Below are 18,074 nucleotides of genomic sequence, written 5' to 3' on the forward strand. Positions count from 1 at the left end.
TATTCCTCGTCTGGGATCATGTAGAGCTCTTTGAAGCTGCACTGAAACTGACATTTGGACCTTCAACCCGTTGAACCCCAGTGAAGTCCACTATATGGAGAAAAATCCTGGAATGTTTTCCTCAAAAACCTTCATTTCTTTCTGACTGAAGAAAGAAAGACATGAACATCTTGGATGACATGGGGGTGAGTAAATTATCAGGAAATTTTAATTCTGAAGTGAACTATGAACTAACCTTTAAGTGAAATATGGTAACAATTGATTGGATATTACTTATGCATTTACGCCTTCATTTGATTACCATCGATAATAAATTTGTACTAAATCATAAATCCAGAAAAATTAAAACCGATAACATAGAATTTTTGAAGAAAAGAAAAAAAAAAATATTATTCCCCCTATTAAAAAAAAGTCTTATGAATCCAATTGTTTAAACATGCTTTTTGATTTTTAAAATTTAATTAAACCATTAAAATGGAATCCATATAAATGAAGAGAGAAGATCTGGAATTTGGGAAAAAATAAAAACAGATATCATAGGACAATAAAAATGTAATTGTTTGTATAAATTTCATGATTTCAAAAATTTGGAAACAATGTTTTATTTCATAATTCCCTAATTGAGGCACTGCTGCTTTTGTCTCCATGGAGAAAACAAGACAAGAAAGAGCAAACTCTGAGCTCCAGCAACACGTATGATCAAGATGACATGCTCACTTTTACCTTCAGTGCTCTCAGCGGACACACACACACACACACACACACACACACACACACACACACCTACCTTATTAACAGAGCATCAGTATGACACTGTGTAAATGGTGAGTTCAGCCAACAGTTGGACAGAAAATATAAAGAGCTGCTTTATAAATGAACACCAAAAACTAGACTGCTGATGACCTCTTGCTCTCATTTAGCCTGTGCGATCTGAGAGATTCATCAGAGATTGTGTCCTTTTCCTAAACACGTTATATGCGGGGCGGGTGAACGTCTGCTGTTTATGCAGACGCTGTCAGATCAGCCTGACCACAAAAATAATATGCAAATTTATAAATTGCGATGTGTGCTTTTCTGCGTCTACTCTTTGTTCTCTCTCATAAGAAATGCCAAGAGAGAATCTCTCCTTTTTTCCCATATAATTACTAGAGGTTTCTTCCTCACTGATGAATTATGTATCTGAAACTCTCTTTTTTACACACATAAACAATCATACACAAAAGATAACCTGTTTTGACTAAAGTAGTGAATTTAGTCCGGTGTGTATTTGTGTATATTTGAGCTGATATATATATATATATATATGTATAAGTAATACAGTATTCAAACGACATGTGACCAGTAACCAGAGTTGTGACCAGAGAAAATTATGACAAGATGCTTATTTTGGGCTGATTTTTGTGAAATAACAAAAATAGTGAGTGGAAAAGCAAATACATTTCACAGACTTATTTTTTTACTTTCCTCTTGGCGGGTCAATTTTGATTATTCCACCTCTTGGAGTGCATTAATATTTAAAGGCTGTTTGCAGACGTCTTTGCCTCTTGCAGTGGAGATGAGGGGGGACAGCGGGGAGGGAAGGAAACCAGCCTTTCGGACGTTTTTTCCAGCCATTTATTTTCTCCGTCTCATCCTGTATCGACGGGCCGAGCCTCAAAGGAGCTGACGCTAAATATGCAGCTCATTAGAATGAGATTCAAAGCAAAGATGTGCCTTTTTTGCATGTAAACGGCAATCACAGCAGCTCGAGGGACTAGGCCCTTTTTTTGTTTCTCTTGAAGGGAATTTTTCCTGTGTCCAGCTTTTGTGGTCGTACTCTATTCTCTGCAAATCCCTCAGGAGTTTTAGCAGTAAATGACTTCAGGAAAAAATAAAAGCCTTCAGCCCACCTAAGCAACGAAGAAAAAAAGATGTATGAAGGGCTTTTAATTTATGCGTGTGTTTTATAGAAGCGATGTGCATTACTGAAATACAGTGACATCTGACCTGATCTGTTTTCAGTGCAGAAAATACTTTTTGTTATAGTTTTTGAAACAACATCTGTGAATAGTCTGATCATTTCTTTGTCAGATTTTATGTATCCGACTGTTACACGTGCATGAGATATTTTATGATTTCTCTCTTCAGGTCATTTGTTCCGAATGGTTGGCAATCAGGGCTTGGGAATTTCTTCAGTTTCTGGTGCCTTTCCCATGATCAATCACCCAGCCTTCAGTCTGCACTCCTCTTCTCCTGTCCGATCTGAATTCGGAGGTCTGGGATCTCTGGGAATGTCGGCCGCCTTGGCTGCCCGCTCTCAGCTCGGAGCTTTGCCAGGTATGTTGGCCAAAAGATGTCTTTATCTTCAGGTGAAATGATGCTAGTATGTGTCAGCTAAAGCTGCATGATTAATTGTTAAAAGATTGCGATCTCGATTCAAACACCCATGCAATCTTATTCCTAAATGACAACGATTCGCCTGTGTCTGTTATACCTTTGACAAAATCACACCAGAACATTCAAATCTGAAGTGTTTATGAGTGAGTCAACCTGATTTTTAAAAATAAATAAATAAATAATTCATTCAAATTAATTAAATTATTATTATTGCATTTATTTGTTATATTGCAGCCATTTGCTAAAATCATTTAAGTTAATTTTTTTCCTCATTAATGTACACACAGCACCCCATATTGACAGAAAAACACAGAATTGTTGACATTTTTGCAGATTTATTAAAAAAGAAAAACTGAAATATCACATGGTCCTAAGTATTCAGACTCTTTGCTCAGTATTTAGTAGAAGCACCCTTTTGATCTAATACAGCCATGAGTCTTTTTGGGAAAGATGCAACAAGTTTTTCACACCTGGATTTGGGGATCCTCTGCCATTCCTCCTTGCAGATCCTCTCCAGTTCTGTCCGGTTGGATGGTAAACGTTGGTGGACAGCCATTTTTAGGTCTCTCCAGAGATGCTCAATTGGGTTTAAGTCCGGGCTCTGGCTGGGCCATTCAAGAACAGTCACGGAGTTGTTGTGAAGCCACTCCTTCGTTATTTTAGCTGTGTGCTTAGGGTCATTGTCTTGTTGGAAGGTAAACCTTCGGCCCAGTCTGAGGTCCTGAGCACTCTGGAGAAGGTTTTTGTCCAGGATATCCCTGTACTTGGCCGCATTCATCTTTCCCTCGATTGCAACCAGTCGTCCTGTCCCTGCAGCTGAAAAACGCCCCCACAGCATGATGCTGCCACCACCATGCTTCACTGTTGGGACTGTATTGGACAGGTGATGAGCAGTGCCTGGTTTTCTCCACACATACCGCTTAGAATTAAGGCCAAAAAGTTCTATCTTGGTCTCATCAGACCAGAGAATCTTATTTCTCACCATCTTGGCAAACTCCATGCGGGCTTTCATGTGTCTTGCACTGAGGATAGGCTTCCGTCGGGCCGCTCTGCCATAAAGCCCCGACTGGTGGAGGGCTGCAGTGATGGTTGACTTCCCAAACGTCTTCCATTTAAGGATTATGGAGGCCACTGTGCTCTTAGGAACCTTAAGTGCAGCAGAAATGTTTTGGTAACCTTGGCCAGATCTGTGCCTTGCCACAATTCTGTCTCTGAGCTCTTCAGGCAGTTCCTTTGACCTCATGATTCTCATTTGCTCCGACATGCACTGTGAGCTGTAAGGCTTATATAGACAGGTGTGTGGCTTTCCTAATCAAGTCCAATCAGTATAATCAAACACAGCTGGACTCAAATGAAGGTGTAGAACCATCTCAAGGATGATCAGAAGAAATGGACAGCACCTGAGTTAAATATATGAGTGTCACAGCAAAGGGTCTGAATACTTAGGACCATGTGATATTTCAGTTTTTCTTTTTTAATAAATCTGCAAAAATGTCAACAATTTTGTGATTTTCTGTCAATATGGGGTGCTGTGTGTACATTAATGAGGGAAAAAATTAACTTAAATGATTTAGCAATTGCCTGCAATATAACAAAGAGTGAAAAATTTAAGGGGGTCTGAATACTTTCCGTACCCACTGTATATATGTATGTGTGTGTGTGTATGTAGTATAAATATTTCTAAATGAATTTAAATGTTATTAAATATGTTGCTTTTAAAGAAAATTTGCTAGGAAAACATGCTTAAAAATATCATAACTGGAGATGCACCGATATTAAATTTCTTAGCAGATGCCAATAGCAGATTATTCAGAATGGTATCGGCCGATGCTGGTACCGATAGTTTGGTTTTTCTTAAGGAAAAAAAATCTCTCCCAAATAATGTTGCAAACTATACAGGGAAACTTCTCATTTGGTACACTACAATATTAGTGGTTACAATTAACAACAGAGGCATTATATTCAGCTGCTGTTTATTTTCAGATATAATAATTACACTCAAATAAAAATGTAAATGTTTGTATGGAAGTATCACATAAGGTAGTTTTCATAAGCACTTGTTGTCTTCATGGCATCCAAAGATCACGGGCATCCAGTATGGTTTTCCGGCCTTGACCCTTACGCACAGAGATTGTTCCAGATTCTTTGAATCTTTGGATGATATTATGCACTGTAGATGATGATAACTTCAAACTCTTTGCAATTTTTCTCTAAGAAACTCCTTTCTGATATTGCTCAACTATTTTTCACCGCAGCATTGGGGGAATTGGTGATCCTCTGCCCATCTTGACTTCTGAGAGACACTGCCACTCTGAGAGGCTCTTTTTATACCCAATCATGTTGCCAATTGACCTAATAAGTTGCAAACTGGTCCTCCAGCTGTTCCTTATATGTACATTTAACTTTTCCAGCCTCTTATTGCTACCTGTCCCAACTTTTTTGGAATGTGTAGCTTTCATGAAATCCAAAATGAGCCAATATTTGGCATGACATTTCAAAATGTCTCACTTTCAACATTTGATATGTTATCTATATCCTATTGTGAATAAAATATAAGTTTATGAGATCTGTAAATTATTGCATTCCTTTTTTATTCACAATTTGTACAGTGTCCCAACTTTTTTGGAATCAGGTTTGTAATATATAGGTGATTAAAGGCTCATTATTGTGATTTTATATGGTCGATTAAGATAAACATTAGATTGGTCGACTAATCGCTTAAATGAATGACTACTAGTTGAATACAAAAATCATTAGTCAAGTAATTTTTATTTATTTTGTTTTTGGGCTGGGAGTCAAATGTGAACTGCACATGTTTTTTTGTGAGCACATGGGCAACATGTATCACCTTTATAGTGCTTTCCATCAGTCCAGCGGTCCACACTGAGGCCATAACATTTACGAAGGCTTAAATGCTTCGGGTGAGAGCTTTGCTTTAACCTCCTGTAGTGGTTTCAGCCCCACGCAGACTTTAAACGCCTCATGACACGCAATGTTTCTTTTTGAGCAGGGCAGATGAGCAAGATTGTTGCTGTAAAACAGATCAGGAATATACAAATCTCTGTTCTCATTCTGAAGGACAATCAAACACTGAAACTATCAAACAGACCTAAAGTGATGCTTTTAAGGTTGTTACTTGTATTCATATGATACTGATTATTGTGTAGGACATGCTGTACTATTTGTCATAAAGTGGGTGTTTACAAGAACCGTGTGTTTGCAGATGGATGTGTGAGTCCATGTGTGAGCCAGCTTTTGGAGAAAATGGCATGTGATGTCTGCTTTAGATTTACCATCTTCAGCATGTGTATAATGAAGGACTGACATGAGAGTGGATGGAATAAAACGCTGCTGTTAGGGGATGAAAAAAACACACAATCTGAAGAGTATAGAGGCCTGTAATCACAAGATGGATTTTCTGTAGCTCTGAATCATTTAACATCACTCCTGAATGAAGTCAGTGACTGTTTGTATAGATTTGTTTGCTCACTGAGGATTTATGAGCTGGCTTGTTTGTGGTTATGGCACAGTTGAGGATAAATTAAAGCTATTTTTGTGCTGTTTTATGGACACTTCAAACAAAGGTGAGGTGCTTATGTGTCTTGTGTTATTGATATGGAGAATGAGAACAATATACAGAAACAGGCTTTAACACGATACATGTCTTTGTAGTTTGCATATAAATATGCTTTTTTTAGCACAGCTCTGTATATAAAATTGAATATATATATATATATATATAACTTGCTCACATGAAGCAATATATATTATATAGCAAATCTCAACTGCCTGATTTTTCTATTTCTTAGCAAAATTGCCCAGTTCTTTATATAAAGTTGAATATATGAGTTGGATTGAAAATGGACAAACCCATGGGTTGGGTTAAATGTTTGTTTTAGTTTTATTTAACTCAAATATTGTTTAAAAATTACTGTATTGCTTGCTTAAAATTAACCCAAAGTATGTTGGAAATTAACATTTATTAATAAACATTTATCAATAAGTTTAATGAATAATAATTAAACAATAAACATTTATTAAATTGCGTATTAATAAATGTTCACCTTTTGATTATTATTGTTGCCTCTAGTAATTATGTGTCTGATTTTTAATTTCCAACCTATTTTGGGTTCATTTTAAGCCAGACATATAGTCATTTTTAAACAATAGTTGGGTTCAATAAAACTGCCCAGCACGTCGGGCAAACATTTAACCCAGCCACTGGGTTTGTCCATTTTCAACCCAACTTAGGTTGTTTTTAACCCAACATTTTTTAGAGTGTATACTTTATAAAATATAGCAAATCTGCTCAATTGTTTATCGTCACAAAATGTTATCTATATTAACGCCCAGCTCTAATCTGATAAATATGACTATAAGGCATGAAGATATTTAGATCAAATAAACATTAACATCATAATTTTCTGTGAAGCCACTTTGAAGCAATGTTTATTGTGAAAAACGTTATATAAATAAATTTGACTTGATTTGATTGGTGTTAGAATTTGGAATCATTTTGCTCCTAAGAAAAGTCTTTAATGAACTACAGCTGCAATAACAGATACAAATGAGAAACTTTGACAATTTTTTGCCTGAAAGTAAAAAAAGTTATTTAAGCCTTTATGCAGTTTAATGAGAGATGTGAAGGCTCTCGAGTCTCTCATGATCCTATGAAATGTTAAATTGTGCTCCTCTGTGTTTCCTCAGATTGGTGGCGTTCTGCCGACACTCAGGGTCACGGGTCAGCTGCCTTTTTTCCTCATCTATTGGGTCTTCCGGCATTATTCAGCATGTCGTCGCTGAACCATGAACAATCCCTCCTCCAGTCTCATGCTCCCCGACGTACTCCTGCTAAAGGTGTGTTAATTATCCTTCCTATCCTTATTTTTTCCTAAAAGTAATGAGCTGCTTACTTTGACGACATGTTTAGATGTCAGTGTGCTCCAAACATGAAGGCTGATTCATAATATAGGCAATACAAATATTCTAAGATACATTATTGTGCCCAAATACTAAGAAAAAATTGCTTTTGTCCTTCTAAAATTCACATTACATTACATATACATTTATTCATTTAAGATGCTTTTACCAAAGCGATTTACAAATTAGGAATGCAACAAGTGATTCATCATAAAGAGGCAATAAACTCGAGAAGTGCTAGTAACACAAAGTTTCAGACATTGTTTAGAATAGTACAAGCTAGAACAGGAAGGGACTGAGGAATAGTGAAAGGAAGTTTTTTTCTGCTGATGGAAGAGGTGTTTTCAGCAGTTTCTTGAATATTTTCAGGGATTCAACATTCCAGATAGGGTTGGGAAAATCATTCCACCAGCAAGGAACAGAGAACGAAAACATTTTGGAAAGTTTTTTTCTGTATGTTTCAGAAAAAGGCATCACTCACTTCGAGTCATTTGTAGATGTTTGATTGCACATGATGGAAGTCTAGCCAGAAGAGCATTAGTCCAGCCTAGAAATGACAAGGGCCTGGACGAGAAGTTGTGCAGCATATTTGAAGACTTCAGATGCAAAAGCCTCTAAGTGCCATCTGAAATTTTCTTCTAAAATGAGCATTTTTATCAAGCTTGTATGTTTACGTTCCGTAATTTCATTTTAATGGCAATTAATAGGTCCTTTTCATTGCCATTAAAGTGAAATAACTGAACATAAACATACACAGCAAAATCTCCAGAGTTAAATCAACTCTGCTCAGAGAACATATGGTCCCTCTCTACATAGAGTTAAAATAACACTGAAGCAGAGTTAAAGTTAATGAAGATAGCATGCTGTTTGTGGAGTTGTTTAATCAGATCATGAGAGATTGTATGTCTTTTATCTTCAGTTGATTTCATCTTAGGCTGTGGCTGAAGTCAGTTGTAGTTCTTGTGTTTCTCTTCAGTGATTCTGCTTGTTAACAGCAGGTGTTCATCACTAATGTTCAATCATAACTTAATCGATCACTTAATTATCTCATTAACTTTAACTCTACTTCAGTGTTACTTTAACACTAAGTAGAGAGGGACCATATGTAATCTGAGCAGAGTTGATTGAACTCTGGGGATTTTGCTGTGTACAAGCTTGATAAAAATGCTAATTTTAGAAGAAAATTTCAGATGGCACTGAGAGGCTTTTGCATCTGAACTCTTCATTTGTTGTGCAGTGCAAACTTGCAATGTGCTCTTTTGAAGGTTAGCTGGTCATCAAAGATTACCCCAAGATTTCTGACCGAACTTGATGGGATTATTGTTTTTGTTTTTTTGCTAGGTTGAGCTGTAGGTAGGCCTGTCACGACAGTTATAGAAATACAACCCAGAAATAATTGCGATTATACAATATTATTGTAATTTTAAGACCATTGATGAACGCGGAAGCGCAGAGAATGGAGCAAAACAAAACACAGGTCACATAAGAAGTCTAAAACGAGAATTTTAAAAGAGAAATGTGAGAAGAGGAGCTTGAGTTTGTTGCCCAGCCCTATTTGTTTAAACCGCGAGAGGCGTCTACTCTTACGAATCGATACTCCTACATCCTGCATCATACATCGCGTCAGGGGTTACTCTTGTGGCGCAAGTCAACTTGTGCAGTATGCTTATGGTTGTCTGCCAGAAGCGATTTACTTTAGTTTATAAAGTTTTAAATTGGGATGCACCGATATGTTTTTTTTGGGGCCGATACCGATTTTAATAAACAATTATTGGCCGATAGCGATATTTGTCACTTCCTCTCTTATTTGAAATTTTGTCATCAAAATAGATCATGGTATAAATGAGCAAAATTCAAAAACACCTGCATTAAAATATACTATCAGGTTTATTGCTGCATCATCAAATATTTTTTAATGAACATGGATTGGATCCATTTAACATTCAGCAGGCCTACATAAAGATCACAGAAAAAGATACATATGAAATAAACAGTGCTTTTTAGGTAGGTTTAATAGTTTTCAGGTACAGTTAACAAATGTAAAATAACTGCATATTCTTCAGTGTATAAATTATATACATATTAATCATTCTTTATTGTAACAGACTTTATTGTGACTAATCTTCTAATTTGTTTTTGTATACATTTTAATATTTTTTGTAAGTTTAAATATGTATTAGATCTACACTATCTCCTTTACTCCTGACTCTTATTTTGACGGGTTTACTCATCTACGGAGCTATAAGGGTAATGTAGAGCACGCAGTTCTTCAGAGATATTTTGCAGATTTAAAGTTTGTCCGTTTATTAAGCATCCCCTGAAAAGGCATAAGATCTGTATGTATTTGTTTACTGTTAGTTGTAATAAGTGTTTTGAGTAATTCGCTGTTTGTTGATGATAATGCAATGGAGAGAGAGTTTAATGCACACTTCTTGTGCTCTGTAATGTTTAGCTTTTGTGGTGATTTTTTTTTTTTTTTTTTTTTTTTTTTAATGAATGAAAATGGATGCAATAATCTTAATAAAACATCAGTAAAGTTTTGGTCATCATTCTGATGTGGTCCGCTACACTTATGAAAATTACAAAAAAATGTTATTCAAGAATAGTGTGCAATCTTTTGTTATTTGATTAACATTAAAGCGCAGACAGCAGCACTAGAATTATGTCATTATACAGCTCAGTGCCTTCACACAGTCAATTAATAAACCAATCGTTTTGATATATCTGCCTTTTTCCTTCTATAGCCAATATGCAGATGGTTGTAAATTGAGCAAAAATCATCCGATACATCGGTGCATCCCTAGTTTTAAAAATGGATATTTTTCTTACCCATTGCTTCGCTTCAGAAGGCCTTTATTAACCCCCGGAGCTGTATGGATTATTTTTATGATAGATGGATGCATTTTTTGGGATTCAAAATCGCACTCCCATTCAATACCATTATAAAGTTTGGATGAGCCAGGATATTTTTAAATATATCTCTGATTGTGTTTGTCTGAAAGAAGATAGTCATATGCACCTAGGATGGCTTGAGGGTGAATAAATCATGGGATAATTTAAATTTTTTGGTGAACTAACCCTTTAACTTGAGCGCCAAGGTTTATAATGCCGCGTCATGCACAGGATGCTGCGAAAGATGCGAGTGCAATGGACAAACTGCACATTTGCATGGAAATCAAAAATGCGTTCTCTGTGAAAACGAACTAGACACTCGCGACTGCCGCTTCCCGTATGAAATGGTGTACACCTTTTTACGCCGTCATGTTTAGATTTGCACCAGAACATTGGATTGCATTTTGACGTATTCTTCCAAATTGTCTGTAGTTGTCAGGAAAACGCTATAAATACTCATTCAAGTGTTTCTGCTATGAATGGGAGAAGAGAAACGGGTCTGAAATTTTCTGCAAGAGAAGTGTTTAGTGTAGGGTTTTTTAGCAGTGGATTCACAATGGTGCAAATTCAAAATATCAATCATATAACAACACAGATAAGTTAAAAAAAGCTACTTTTAAGCATGTTTTTCTTTTTAATAAGTGGGTAAACTGTGATAAACAAGATTTGTTTTCCTCCACACTAAACCACAGCTGCTGATGCATCTACGTTCAGCTATTTACTGTGAATCTCTAGCCTCAGGACTGAAACATCCTGCTAATGCTTTACAGTATTACATATAAACTGTATGTATTTACACCTCTACTATACTTGTGATGAAAATAATCCTCACTGATTTCACAGGCATCTCACATTCACTGTTTTTAGATGACTTGCCAGTGTTCCTAAATTTGGGCTCTGTTTTAAAACCTAGTGAGCTTGGTACTTGGTACAAAAAGTTTGCCCATTCATTTTCAGTTTAATCTACACACTAAAAAATGCTGGGTTAAAAACAACCCAAGTTGGGTTGAAAAATGGACAAACCCAGCGGTTGGGTTAAATGTTTGCCCAACGTGCTGGGCAGTTTATTTAACTCAAATATTGTTTAAAAAATTAGTGCTTAAAATGAACCCAAAATATGTTGGAAATGAACATATTCATAAGTTTGATGAATAATAATTAAAAAATAAACATTAAATTGCTTATTAATAAATGTTCACCTTTTGATTATTATTGTTGCCTCTAGTAATTGTCTTATTTTAATTTCCAACCTATTTTGGGTTAATTTTAAGCCAGACATATAGTCATTTTTAAAGAATAGTTGGGTTTAAATAACCCAACCACTGGGTCAAAACAACCCAATTGCTGTGTTTGTCCATTTTCAACCCAACTTGGGTTGTTTTTAACCCAACATTTTTAGACTGTAGTTTACTGTACTGTATATTTATTTGTTTTGTACATGATCATTTCTGAAGCAGGGCTGAATGGCTCCGTCAATGGAAAAACAAACTCGAGCTCGGCCTCTTCCACACCCTCTCCAGCCCTCAAACCTCCAGATCAGACCAAGAGCCTGAAAACCAGCCCAAAACCAGCACTAAACCAGCTAGAAGAGAAAACTAGACTCAAAACAAAAGACCAGGTAAGGATTACATGGCATTTGAAATCATGAAATCATAAACCCATACATTGTTGTATTCTCTAGTGGAACTCAAATTTTTCATTCAGTTAATTAGTTGACTGTTGTTAGTAGATAAACAGCGTTTAATATTTTCCTGATATATGCAGCATTCGTATCAGTATGCTGTGAAACCATTCACTGCCATTTACGCTTTCTGTCAAAAAATATTATCTACCTTTTTTTGGGACTATTTTTAGTCATGTCAACTGGAAGGACGGCAGAAAGCAGTTGTTTGTGTAAACAAAGAGAAAGTGTGTGTGTGTGTGTGTGGCTGCTCCTGTCAACTGACATTGCTCTTCCTGACAGAAGCTTCATAGCAAAGTGCCAGATGTCTCCATCAACAGCGACAGCCAATCAGCATCCAGCTCTGACAGCTCAAGCGATGCTCTTAGCAGCTCTGACTCAGACGACCTGGAGGATGTTGACGACGACGACGACGATGATGATCAAAGTGATGATAGTGTGGACTTGGAAAAGTGTGGAAAAGATCCGAAAGGTATCCGGAAGGTATGTGTGTCAATGAAAAACAGTGTTGTTAATTTTATCTAAAGCTAAAACTTTTAAAAAAATGTGTTTGATTAGTTGAAATTAAGGCATATATATATATATATATATATATATATATATATATATATATATATATATATATATATATATATATATATATATATATATATATATATATATATATATATATATATATATGAAATAAAATTAAGCTGAAGTATAAAATGACTTGAATTAAAGCTGCTGAAATAAAAATGGGTAACACTTTACAATACAATTACATTTTGATAACATTACATAATCATAACATAACATAACATAATCTTAGTTGTTAATTTCAACATTTACTAATACATTATTAAAATCAAAAGTTGTTAAAATTATTTAATGGACGTGAGAAAACATGAACTAACTATGAACAGTATTAACTAACATGAACAGTATTAACTAACATTAAAAAAGAGAAATACTGTAACTTCATACTGTTTTGCTCATTGTTAGTTAAAGGGATAGTTCACCCAAAAATGAAAATTTGATTTTTATCTGCTTACCCCCAGGGCATCCAAGATGTAGGTGACTTTGTTTCTTCAGTAGAACACAAATGATGATTTTTAACTCCAACCGTTGCCGTCTGTCAGTCATATAATGGGAGTGAATGGGAACTTGGATCAATAAGAGTCGAAAAACCTTGCAGAAACAAATCCAAATTAAACCCTGCGGCTCGTGACGACACATTGATGTCCTAAGACACGAAACGACAGTATTTATATCATTTTTTACCTCTAAAACACCACTATGTCCAACTGCGTTCAGCACTCGCTTAGTGAGGTCTGATCGCGCTCTGACAGCGGCAGTGATGTCTAGCACTCACTGAAGTCTATGCGCGAGACATCACTGCCGCTGTCAGAGCGCGATCAGACCTCACTAAGCGAGTGCTGAACGCAGTTGGACATAGTGGTGTTTTAGAGGTAAAAAATTATATAAATACTGTTTGGTTTCTCACACAAAGCGATCGTTTCGTGTCTTAGGACATCAATGTGTCGTCACGAGCCGCAGGGTTTAATTTGGATTTGTTTATGCAAGGTTTTAAGACTCTTATTGATCCAAGTTCCCATTCACTTCCATTATTTGACTGACAGACGGCAACGGTTGGAGTTAAAAATCATCATTTGTGTTTTTTTGGGTGAAATATCCCTTTAATGTTAGGTAACTAATATTAAAGGATTAGTTCACTTCAGAATTAAAATTTCCTGATAATTTACTCACCCCCATGTCATCCAAGATGTTCATGTCTTTCTTTCTTCAGTCGAAAAGAAATGAAGGTTTTTGAGGAAAACATTCCAGGATTTTTCTCCATATAGTGGACTTCACTGGGGTTCAACGGGTTGAAGGTCAAAATTACAGTTTCAGTGCAGCTTCAAAGAGCTCTACATGATCCCAGATGAGGAATAAGAGTCTTATCTAGAGAAACCATCAGCCATTTTCTAAAAAAATAAATAAAAATGAGATACGTTTTAAAAACAAATGCTCATCTTGCACTGCTCTGCGATGCGCCATGCACTACGTAATACTGAAGTACGGAAGTGCCGATCCAGTGTTAACAAAGCGAACGTCCAAAGACGAAGTCAAACGGCCTTTACAAAATACAATGATGTCAGACGATTTTGAAGTTGGGGGAGAAAATAAGATGGCGTTTTTCACCCTACCGTGGTACTTCCGCCTACGTCACGCGTGACCTTACTAACGTGATTAAGAAGTGCGTGGCGTATCGCAGAACAGTGCAAGATGAGCATTTGTGGTTAAAAAGTGTGTGTGTGTGTATATATATATATATATATATATATATATATATATATATATATATATATATATATATATATATATATATATATATGAATGACATGGGGGTGAGCAAATTATCAGGAAATTTGAATTCTGAAGTGAACTCATCCTTTAAGTTAATAACTTACTTATAAATTATTTCACTCTCGTCCCAGCCGCCATCACACATCCAGGCCTTCAGGCCCACGGAGGAGCCCAGCACACAAACCAGTGTCATCCAGGCTACAGGTCAAGCAGCCAGCGCAAAACCGCTTGAATTAGTCACACAGCGGCGCATAAACCAAGACGCACCGTCCCCTAAAGACCTGCCTCTGTCCTTTCCGAAAACCATCTCGCACTCCTCCTCTCCAAAACCACCTTCCCTCACCCCATCGCCGAAGCCTCTGTCTCCGTCTTCCTCTCCCACACCGCCCTCCTCAAAATCCACTCCTCTGCATTCGGACCATCTGAAGAAGTGCAAGAATTACCTCGACGAGACCATTATCAACATCAGCAAACTCAAACAGGTGACAAAGTAAATTTATCTATATGACTAATCAAAAGATTGGTGTCAGTGAGATTTTTATTTTATTGATAATTTTATTCAGCAAATGCATTAAATTGATCAAAAGTGACATTTATAATGTTTCAAATGCTGTTTTTTTTTTTTTTTTTATTGTAAATCATAAAGCAGCAAAACTGTTTTCATCATTGATGATAATAAATGTTTGTTGAGCATCAAATCATCATATTAAAATGATTTCTGAAGGATCATGTGACACTGAAGACTGAAGTAATGATGCTGAAAATTCAGCTTTGATCACAGGAATAAATTAAATTTTACAATATATTCACACAGAAAACAGGCATTTGAAATTATAATAATATTTCACAATTTTTACTGTATTTGATTAAATAAATACAGCCATGGTGAGCACTTTTTATCGGTAGTGTATATCATACGCATAATTCAATTCTCAGCTTGACTGTTTATTATGAAAACAATCTTCTACATTATAATAAAAACAATATATTCTAAATATTGTTTTGAATATATTAGTTGCATATGTGTTCCTATATTTGTGCGCATGAAGGCAACAATGAGTCACAATGATTGACAGATGAAGTAATTGCTCTCTGTCCCATCAGCCGTCACTACCTCAGGAGCCGATCAAACAGGCCTTTCCTCCACCGTTGAGAGATGCACAGGAACCACAGAGCAGCCAGAAACGTCCATACAGTCCGATCCTCCCGTCTCTTCCTATTGAGAACCACCATCCCAGCGCAGTGCAGGACGCTCCTCTGGCCCTGATTACCAAACATCGCTGCCAGAGCGCACGCGTCCCTGATAAACCACTGCTGGCTGCCACCAGCCCCGCATACAACACCCCCATCAACCTCACCACCACGGCGGCCAGAGAGACGGATCAGACCGCTACCTCACCTGGTCCGACTCTGAGAGCAGGCCGAGGGAAGGGCTGTAAAATGACACAGAGGATGGTGAAGAGAGAGAGGCCGTCATTGGTGGAGAACTTCAGGTTCAGGGGGGCGGAGTCTGACCTCCCCGACAATAAAGACTCTGATGACTCATTAATGGAGGATGAGGATGAAAATGACATTTCAAACGACAGTCTCTCAGGTCAGCGTGAAGTTTAATCACATATACTTACATATATTACATATATACTGTATATTATAAACATATATTTATAGAGGTCATGTCAGGAATTTTTGCTTAACCTCTACAGCAGTGGTTCTCAAACTTTTTTAGAGTGGAGTACCCCCTGAAGCATTTAACATCTTTCTGCGTACACCCTCTCTTGCACTTAGACTGCAGTTACACCTTTTACATTAAAGGTGCAATATGTAAGATTTTTGCAGTAAAATATCCAAAAACCACTAGGCCAGTGTTATATATATTTTTTTCACTTGAGTACTTACAATATCCCAAATGTTTGCAACTATTTGTAAATTGTGGGAAAATTGCAATTTTAACCAAGGCTCCGGGACGTGTGAGGAGTCGCCTGTCAATTGCGTCATACCCGCGTTACCCTCGGTTTCTGGTTTTATTTAGTAGAAACCATGGAAACACCAAAGACGCTTTAATATTTACATGTTTTAATAGACAAGGGAACAGCTGTTTTGATATATTTATAGACAGAACACTAATTATTGTTATATAGCTCAACACGTTTAGTCTTATTGTTTAAATCTAATTTTCTTGATTTTTTGCGAGTCTCATGCTTTACCATGCCTCAGAGAAAAACACTATTTTGTGAAGTAGCTAACATAGCATAATCAGATGCAGCTTTATTTTTAGCAACAGTAATACAGCATTTTCTCCATCATACGATACATTTTAAAATTAATTGCATGTCATTTATCAACACAAGCCATCCAGCATTAAATATGATATTGTAAAATCGATCTATCTTACTGCAGTGTGTAACAGTGTCTCACAGCAGCCGCCGAGCGAACGCACAGAGTAACGTTATAACATCATTTTCAGCACTCTCAAATGTATCTAATATGATAAACAGAGCTGCGTTACCTCATACTCATGACCGGAAAAGCATAAGCGGCGCCGGCGACTGTGTCATAATAAAAGTCCCGCTGCTCGTGAGGCGCATTGATCAATCACTCCAGCTCCTCGTTCAGCTCCACAACACTCGCTCCTGCTCTGCTTCATACTACAGTAACGTTAATAATCGCATCCATGAACATGATTTCTTCCCGAGTCCTATCCTGATTATTTCCACCGACTGTGATGATGTGAAGACCACATGTCCCAAGATTCAGCGCTCAAACTTGCCGTCATCAAGCTACGCCTTTGTTTTGAATATGCCTCTAGCGACGGAACAGAAATCTTACATATTGCACCTTTAAGGGACAATAGTTACCCCTTTAAATTGATTTTCCAGTGTATTTTTTTACCTTTGTAAATACCTTTTTAAAATAAATTATGTTTTAAATAAAAAGATTCAATAGAAAAATATGCATTGATGGTAAAAACTAAGTGATACTTTTTAATATTAAACTAAAACCACCAGTAGGTGGCGGTAAGTCTTAGTGAGTGAGTCATTGAGTCATTCATTCATTCAGTAACAAAGCAAGTGGCTGCATTATGAATGGCTCATTGAATCATTGACTCTCAGTTCTTCTGTGGCTTTCGTTGGAACTATTATTCCGTTGCAAAATTGAGCAAACAATACTGACAATACTGCATTTAAAATGTTTATCACCTAATATTACCCTTTTTTTGTTGAACTGATAAAATCAATGTCACGTGCAATCGTGTGGAAAAATTGCAATATGTTATCAACATTAAAAACAAGAACTCAAAAAGAGTTCTTAAATCGTGCTCTGTTTTAATGTTATTTTAGGGTGGGGTAAGAATTAAATGAATGGCAAAACTCAGCATTTTGTTCGCATAACCCCTCTTGTCACCTCACGTACACTCTCATGTTGTTTTCTCTGCTGCAGATTCTGACAGCAATTTAGACAGTGATTCTGATGATGAGAATGGCAAAGATGAAGAGATGGACACAGATTTAGAAATGGACAGAACGCCACTCAAACTCACCAGTTCCTCAGCGTCTGTACTAGACTCCTCCCACAGCACTAGCCCCGCCCCTCTCAATCTACAGGTTCATAAAACACCTGTCACAGCCACACCAACCATTGTGAACAACTCTGGGAATTCAGCCAATCACAGCCCATCTTTCTCATCTCACAGTGTGTCCGCACCCCCAGGTATTGTAAATTGTTCGAATTGTGACATTTATCCACAAAAAAACAATGTAATACTTGTTTTTTGTTGTCATATTTTTGTCAGTTTGCTTAAATTGATATTGTGATTTATATTTTTCATCTTGTCTTAATTAAATTAATGGATTAGTTC

At 36.7% G+C, this 18,074-nt stretch overlaps 1 protein-coding gene across 8 annotated transcripts in view; it reads left to right on the plus strand.

The window, feature by feature from the left end:
* Positions 1-18,074, plus strand: part of LOC125270772 (bromodomain adjacent to zinc finger domain protein 2B) — a 114,206-nt gene that overhangs the window by 61,284 nt on the left and 34,848 nt on the right. For 6 of the 8 annotated variants that reach the window (XM_048194696.1, XM_048194701.1, XM_048194699.1 and 3 more), the window contains exons 4-10: positions 2,128-2,316; positions 7,084-7,233; positions 11,643-11,806; positions 12,152-12,352; positions 14,350-14,700; positions 15,323-15,812; positions 17,657-17,926. In XM_048194696.1, coding sequence (XP_048050653.1) covers positions 2,128-2,316; positions 7,084-7,233; positions 11,643-11,806; positions 12,152-12,352; positions 14,350-14,700; positions 15,323-15,812; positions 17,657-17,926 — 1,815 coding nt within the window. The remainder of the gene's footprint in view (positions 1-2,127; positions 2,317-7,083; positions 7,234-11,642; positions 11,807-12,151; positions 12,353-14,349; positions 14,701-15,322; positions 15,813-17,656; positions 17,927-18,074) is intronic. The other 2 variants (XM_048194698.1, XM_048194697.1) reach the window with 2 other exon arrangements.

The sequence above is a fragment of the Megalobrama amblycephala genome, linkage group LG6 (assembly GCF_018812025.1).
Source record: "Megalobrama amblycephala isolate DHTTF-2021 linkage group LG6, ASM1881202v1, whole genome shotgun sequence".
Lineage (NCBI taxonomy): Eukaryota > Metazoa > Chordata > Actinopteri > Cypriniformes > Xenocyprididae > Megalobrama > Megalobrama amblycephala.